The sequence below is a fragment of the Carya illinoinensis genome, chromosome 11, assembly GCF_018687715.1.
Source record: "Carya illinoinensis cultivar Pawnee chromosome 11, C.illinoinensisPawnee_v1, whole genome shotgun sequence".
NCBI lineage: Eukaryota > Viridiplantae > Streptophyta > Magnoliopsida > Fagales > Juglandaceae > Carya > Carya illinoinensis.
In genome coordinates, this window is record NC_056762.1 from 43,189,656 (window position 1) to 43,197,332 (window position 7,677).

At 36.5% G+C, this 7,677-nt stretch overlaps 1 protein-coding gene across 1 annotated transcript; it reads left to right on the forward strand.

Moving 5' to 3' along the window:
• The first annotated feature begins 137 nt into the window (after nt 1–137).
• LOC122281569 (polyadenylate-binding protein RBP45C-like) lies at nt 138–5,371 on the forward strand. The gene is made up of 7 exons (XM_043093178.1): nt 138–645; nt 1,604–2,078; nt 3,662–3,717; nt 3,794–3,924; nt 4,075–4,171; nt 4,269–4,433; nt 5,019–5,371. The coding sequence occupies exons 1-7, from the start codon at nt 370–372 to the stop codon at nt 5,019–5,021; spliced, it is 1,203 nt and encodes a 400-aa protein (XP_042949112.1). The 5' UTR covers nt 138–369; the 3' UTR covers nt 5,022–5,371.
• Nucleotides 5,372–7,677: the final 2,306 nt, after the last annotated feature.

Here is a 7,677-nt window from a genome sequence, read left to right on the forward strand (position 1 = left end):
GCATAAATAACATTCCAAAACAAAGCTCAGCCCAATTGATAACCACCTGTTTTATTACCCGAGCCCGAGGCAACAAACCCGACGTGCCCTATCCCAATCCGTCCAATAGATCCAATCCACGTTTCACGGCACCCTACCTCTCTTCAACCGTCCCAACCCCACGCGCCACTATATAACTCCCGCTCGCAACCTTACGTATATTTTCCCTTCCCGTCGCTGGTGCCTGACTAGGGTTTAGAATCGATCTTCCCCACCCCCCTCCTCTCTCTCTTCCTTATCCTGATTGATCTCTCCCTCTGGTCCGGTTTCCTTATTTTTATTCGTTTGTTTTTTTGCTTTCTCTGTTTGTTTTGCGTGTGGATCTTAGCCATGATGCAACAGCCACCACCAATGTCATCGGATCAGCAGAGCCAGCAGCAGCAGCAACAACAGTGGATGATGATGCAGCCGTCTCAGCAGCAGCCGGTCCCTCCGACGGGTTGGGCCCCCCAGGCCGTGCCCCCTCAACTGGCGCAGGCTCAGGCCCAGCAGTATCCGGCCCCGCAGAACTCCGTTTCCGAAGAGATCCGATCTTTATGGATCGGGGACTTGCTGCCCTGGATGGAGGAAAATTATATCCTCACGTGCTTTAGTCACACTGGAGAGGTAAAAAAATGTGTATTTATGTATGTATGCCTGTGCGTGTGGACAAATCCGTGTGCGTATACGTCTGTTTTCCTCCGATCTAGAGCTTTGTTTGTGTGGGTGGAAAATTTGCGCGGTTTTTGTTCGGAAAAAGAGTTTCTCCTTTTTTAACTGTTTTGGGCGTGGGGGTCTGTTTTGTTTGGGTTATATAGTAGATTTGGCATTGTCTGCTGTAAGTTAGGGTTTCGAATATAACTTGCTCATTTGTTGTGGAATTGTATTATATCGTCAGTACTGGATTTCTTAGAACCTTAGTTATGATGTAAGTTTTGTTCGGCTAAACTACTCACAGACCAGCTGTCATTTATGGTAATTTTCTGTGTGGTTGTGGTTTTGCAAATCCAAAGGCAAATTAGCTCTTTTCTTTTCTTTTTTTTTGCTAGCTTTTCTGTTGTGGGAATGATGTTAAATTTGTGAATACTAATTTTCTTCTCTTTCTACGTGTAAAAAATTTATTTTCTTTCTATTTCATTTTCATTGAGTCTTTTCTTTCTGTTTGTTCTTTTATTATTTGTTTTCTTTCTACTTGTAAAAAACTTATTTTCTTTCTATTTCATTTTCGTTGAGTCTTCTCTTTCTGTTTGTTCTTTTTTTTTTTAAATAAGTAAACGGTTGTATTGAAAATGCTTTCTTTCTGTTTCGATGGTCGTGATGAAAATTTTCGTACCAGGAGTGAAGCTCAATGAAATTACTTATTGGTTTTATAATCTTTCATTTTTTTGTCAGTTCTTTATATTATGCGAGTAGTTTTATCTATTGAAGCAAAGTAAAAATTTGCAACAGACTTGGGCATCAGAAGTTTGCACGTTCTATAATCTAATTTAATTGTTCCACAAGTTATTGCATATTCACCCTTTATCACCTCACTCTTACCATCTCTTATTTCTGATCTCATTGTTTTTATTGTGCATTATTTTAGGTTGTATCAGCCAAGGTTATTCGCAATAAGCAAACGGGAGTGTCTGACGGTTATGGTTTCATTGAATTTGTTAGCCGTGCTGCGGCAGACAGGGTTTTGCAAACATACAATGGCACATTGATGCCAAGTACTGAGCAGAATTTCCGTCTGAACTGGGCCACCCTTGGTGCTGGTGAGAAGCGACAAGATGATGGTCCTGACCATACAGTTTTTGTGGGTGATTTGGCAGCTGATGTTACTGATTACTTGCTTCAAGAGACCTTCAAAACTGTATACAAATCAGTGAAAGGTGCAAAAGTTGTCACTGATAGGACCACTGGACGTTCGAAGGGTTATGGGTTTGTCAGGTTTGGTGATGAGAGTGAGCAGTTGCGATCAATGACTGAAATGAATGGCCGGTATTGTTCTACAAGGCCCATGCGCATTGGTCCGGCTGCTACAAAAAAACCTGTCGGTGGACAGCAATATCAGAATCGTATGTTTTGGTAACCCTATTAATGCTTTGATGCGATTGCTTCACGAGATTTTGGAACTTAAATGTTGCTGCTTGGTTTATGTTTTTGCTTGGTCTACTTTTTTGCTTTGTCGTTTTCCTTTCTTTTGCTGGGGGAAAGGGATCTCACTTGTCTAATATGCTAGCGTTTTTTTTCCTTTTCTGGATTGTCAAGTATTTGACTTTTCTCAGTTATTCATTTGAAGATTGGCGGGACTTACATGGTCATTTCATTCCAGTACTTACCTTTGTAAAATTGGGCACATTTAAATTCTCTTAAAACATGCAAAAGCTTATATAAAACTCATGTTGTCTTAAAGCAGGACACCGAGAGGCTCTCATTTTTGGGGGGCCTGGAACTGATTTCAGCTGAAATGATTCCACTTTAATCCGTGGCTCATTTTAGGTCAGTTATCTTGTTTATGTCGTAAAGTTCGTACTTTTTGTGGCATTTGTTATGCTACATTCAGAATTACTTTTCCAGTTCCTTATTCATTAAGAATTTCCAGTTCCTTATTCATTTAGAATTTCCAGTTCCTTACATTTTAAGAGTTACCAGTCAAGTTTAGATTCATTCCCTTTTCCAAATTTTGTATATTTCCATTTCCATTTCCATTATTTTTTACCTACATGAACCGTAGAAACATATGTTCTTTTCTGACATTTGATTTAGTTGCCCTGAGCCCTTCACATTAGGCCTTTTTTCTTTTTTGTAATTTTTTGGCCCATGCCTGATAGTGCTGTTACTTTAAAGATTTTATAGTACAAGTAACGGTGCTTGCTCTCTTTTTCCTTTCTGGTTTTCAATTGAGGGCTTAAAATACCTGTAGCAGCCAAGAACTCAATACTTTGTTAGCTTCAGCATATGATTTACTAAACCTGTCATGATGGATTTGTAATTTCAAGTTTTATACTTTAAAAATGCTATAGTACATGCTCTGTTCTTGTGTTCTTATTACTGCAGTTATATCATTTCCTCCTATTATTTTTTGTATTGCTTGTGTGGCATCTCAATTTTTGAGGTAAACTTGATTCTGTGCGTCAGATACGTCCACTTCCATGGTTTGTGATGGGGTCTTAGAATCTTAAATATATCACTAGATTCAACAATTCACCTGTAGCGATTTGTCTGAATGGTTTAAAAGTTACTGCATGTTCTAAGGGGATACTATTAGAGGGGTTTTCAATATGTTGAGATATTTATTTTCTGTTCTGTTTACAACTGGCATATTCATTCTCTTGATTGTCTTCCAATTTAACAAATCTATGATATTATTTTTTTATCATATAGAGAAATAAATAAATAAAAATTACATATGTCCAAATGATTGATTTTGGGGAATCCACATTTGGTTCCAGGAACTTGTTTAGCATGTTTTTGTCAATGTGAACTTATTCAAAATGGCACAGTTCAGATTGAATGTTTTTGGCACCACATCAAATCATCTGTCTTGAGTGCGTAGTGCACCCATATTGCAGGAACTTGAAGAAGTTTAGATGCTATATATACGCCCTGAAAACTTTGATATTAATGTTGTTAGTTCACATGTATTTGTTATTTGCAGCTACTTACCAGAATACTCAAGGAAACCAGGGGGAGAATGATCCAAATAATACAACTGTGGGTAGTTTGCCATAATGTTGATATGATTTACTTCCTGTGATATCCTAGTGACACTTGATACTGCTGGTGACAGATATTTGTTGGGGGTTTGGATTCAAGTGTCACAGATGACTTGTTGAGGCAAGTGTTTGGCCAGTTTGGTGAGCTAGTTCATGTCAAAATACCAATGGGTAAGCGATGTGGATTTGTTCAATTTGCAAGCAGGTAACATTCTCTACATACAAGTGCCTGCCAGTTTGTTTTTCTTTTTTTCTCTCTCTAGTCTTCTTTGTAACATCATCAGTTTTAGTTTTCTCTGTAACATCATCAGTTTTAGTTTTCTTTGTAACATCATCAGTTTTTTATGTACTTCAGAGCTAGTGCAGAGCAGGCACTATCACTAATGAATGGTACTCAGTTAGGAGGACAAAGTATTAGACTGTCATGGGGGCGTAGTCTGTCAAACAAGCAGGTTTTGAGTTGTGACAATGTTTTTTAACGACTTTTTTACTATTTATGTTTCCCACTATCTGGATGATTTATAGAATCTATCTATTTTACCGGTTCAGACACAGCCAGATCAAACACAGTGGAATGGTGCATATTATGGGTACCCACAAGGATACGATGCATATACATACGCACCCCCTGCCCAGGACCCTAACATGTATTATGGAGGCTATCCTGGATATGGAAATTACCAGCAGCCTGGTGCTTACCAACAGCCACAGCAGGTAACTAATGTTGCGACTTTCAGTCACTTTTTCTCTCTGTATGTATAGACCTTTTTCTGCATATTGAAATTAAAGATACATAACCTGTGGCTAATTTCTTCTAATGGCCATGGGACAGTCTGGTATCAAATTGTATATAGTCATATTTGAAATCAGGTTGCTCACAAGGTGTCCCATCAGCTAACTTCTAGTTCCTCTCTGATGGAATGCTTCTAAATGAGGTCATTACCTGTGCTGTTGATTGTGAAAAACTGCAGCTTTGTTGGGAGTGGGTTCCATTGAGTGGATTGAAAATCTTTTTGTAATATTATTTTGCTGGTTGGTCAGCCGGGGCTGATGTTCTGTGACTGGACATAATAGGATATATTAGGTTTCCAATGGCCTTTTGACATACCTTACATATAATTTATTGTTAAGCAAGCGTGGGTGCATGAAGGGTGGTTGATGGTGTGTTCTGAAGCTAGAAGATTCTGTTGTCATGCTTGTCAAAAAAAAAAAAGATTCTGTTGTCATGCTTGTCCTCTATTCACATGTTATATTTGGATCATGGTGTTCATAATTTGTTTATATTTTTGCTATGTGCAGTGATCTTACCCACTTCATGTCTGAAGGTCGGCCTCACTGTGTTCCCAGTGCAAGTTAGGTTGGGTTTTTGGTCTTCGGCTGTAAGAAGGTCTTGGGGTTGGATATCAATTTGTTTTAGTTTTAACCTTTTTTTTTTCATTTTTCCTTTTTTTTTTTTTTTTTTTTTTTTAACCTTCTTTCCGTTGTCTTCTTTTCTTTTCTTTTTTTCTTTTTTTTTTCCCCTTGTGACGAAGAGTATTATGAAGGCGCTAGTATGGTGATGCTGGTGTGCCACATCGATGACTTCTGTGATAGCTTTGGACAGTATGGATTTGCCAATATTTGGTGTTGGATGGAAGTACCATTTGTCTACATATTGATGTTGCGTGATAATCTCTAATACCATGTGATGGTGCTTTATGATTGATAGATGTGCTACTTAGATGGTTAGTTTAATTGAGATGGGATGTGAGTTAAAATAAAATTTTGTTAATGTAACGTCCCTATTCCGGAGTTTCGGGGAGGGAGTTCTTGTTATCTAAACCATACCCCGTGACACAATTATATACTCTAAATTTTTCATAAAATAAGAAATTTATTTATTCAAATCAAATATATATGTTCCTCTCCAGACACTAAAGAAATATTTAAATAAAATAAATTAAAATCTCTACAAAGACTCAAAAATATCTAAGACTCAAAATACTAAAATAACAAAAAATAATAAATATGCTAAATAGGACTTTTTAATAAATACTTGTATCATCTGGCTCAATCATTAAAATTGTTTGAAAAATATTATGGAGATAAATGTGAATTGTCAATAATTTAGTAAATAGAGAATATATACTAATATGTAAATAAGAGCCTTTACATAATTTATAATGCATAACAAAATATTTACCTTTGGAATGCAAAATAAGAACATTTACTTTCATAATGCAAAATTAAACATGTTATTAAAATATCATAGCAAAACTTTAATAAACAATCTTATTCAAAAAATTATTTGGCATACTATAATATGAAACATCATCCTCATACCATATTAGTGCATCAAATCAAAACAGAAAACGTGTTTAACCATCATGGTAAAGTTATAAACTATCATTATTCCAATAGTTGAGCCATATACTATGTTTAAATCCCCATTGTAGGGTTATAAACCACTATTATACATGTAAAGGGGTCGTATGCCATTATTATTACTCGTGGTTGAACTATATGCCACCATTATCACTTATGACTGGGTCATTTGCGACTATTATCACTTATGACTAGGCCGTTTACCACTATTATCAGCCATGGCATGGCTTTAACGAAAATATAATAGAAACAACATCAAAACTAAAGTATATTCAAATATAGAATCAGAGATTATTCATATGTCACATCATATCAAAATTGAGTATTGAATAGATTAAAATCATTTCACATATTCCAAAATTTGATTCAGAACATTTTCACACCACATGCAACAAATTTCAAATTTCATATTCGCTCTTTTTGCATGTTTAAAAAATAAAATGTCAAAAATAAACTCATGTCTACACGAATCATGACAAAAAATATTTTTTCTCTTTCATACAAATTTCATGAGTAATGCATAACACATAACTAAGGTTGTTTCAAATTTATTTTCATAATAGAGCATGCATATTTTTTAAAATTGACCTTTTTATTTCTTTATGCAAACTTTAGCATAGGAATTTCAATTGCCTGAAATTTTAACTTTTCCTAAATTTATCCATAATAGTATTAGACGAAAATCAATCATCACATATAAAATAGATACAAAATTTATTTGAAACTCAAATTAAGCATTTGTTTTGATATTTAAGCATGAAGTAATAAAATAACTTATTTTTCCTAAAAAACCTAAATTCTCATAATCTCAAAGTATTGTCACCTCCCAAATTAATCGATATCCTCTTAATATTGACTTAACATAACTCCAACCCAGTCACCAATCTCTTTAACATCAAGCTCAACTTAAAAATACATGTCAAATTTTAAAGGTCAAACCTAGCTCCAATCAAATAAGTATTCTGGCCCTACTTATTAAGGGCAATAATGTAAAATCATTTCAAATAGTTCTTCAGGTGATTTACGAAAAAATACCTCACAAAACAGCTTGACGGAAATCTTCGTAAATAAGTCCAGAGATCATGTACCATTGTCCATCAGAGCTTAAAGCCTAAAAACTCTTTACAAAGATATATATATTATATATGTTTCTGGAGGAAGGAGAGAAACAAAAGAAAAACAGAAAACTAAGGGAGGAAGAGGCTTCGTCGGAAGGAAGAGCTTACCAAGAGGCAGATGTGGCAGAGACTCAGGCGGAGCTAGGTGGCTGAGCGAGAGAGAGAGAGAGAGAGAGGGCACGACGTCGAGGGAGGAAAGGAAACTCATCGCGAGACAGTGAGGAGGCTTGCGACGGTTTGGAGTGACAGGAAGCTTTTGGTGACGATTTATGGGGCAAAGTGCTGTGGCTTCTGTCGTGGGGCAGTGTCTGAGGTGAGTTATGGATCGAAGAGACGTGGTATGTTTTGAGTGTGGAAAACAGGGGTCTTCCGCGAGGTTGGGTGTGGTGGTTTCCGAGGTGTAGGGTGTTGTGAAGGAGCAAGGGTGGTGGTGGTGGTTTGCTGGGCGGCTATCCTTGTGGATTGCATGTTTATCG

Bases quoted from the DNA above. Each gene is read 5' to 3' on its own strand.
- LOC122281569 (XM_043093178.1), top strand. From the start codon at position 370: ATGATGCAACAGCCACCACCAATGTCATCGGATCAGCAGAGCCAGCAG. The intron at 646-1,603 runs GTAAAAAAATGT...GCATTATTTTAG, and splicing joins GCTTTAGTCACACTGGAGAG to GTTGTATCAGCCAAGGTTAT. The intron at 2,079-3,661 runs GTATGTTTTGGT...TGTTATTTGCAG, and splicing joins TGGACAGCAATATCAGAATC to CTACTTACCAGAATACTCAA.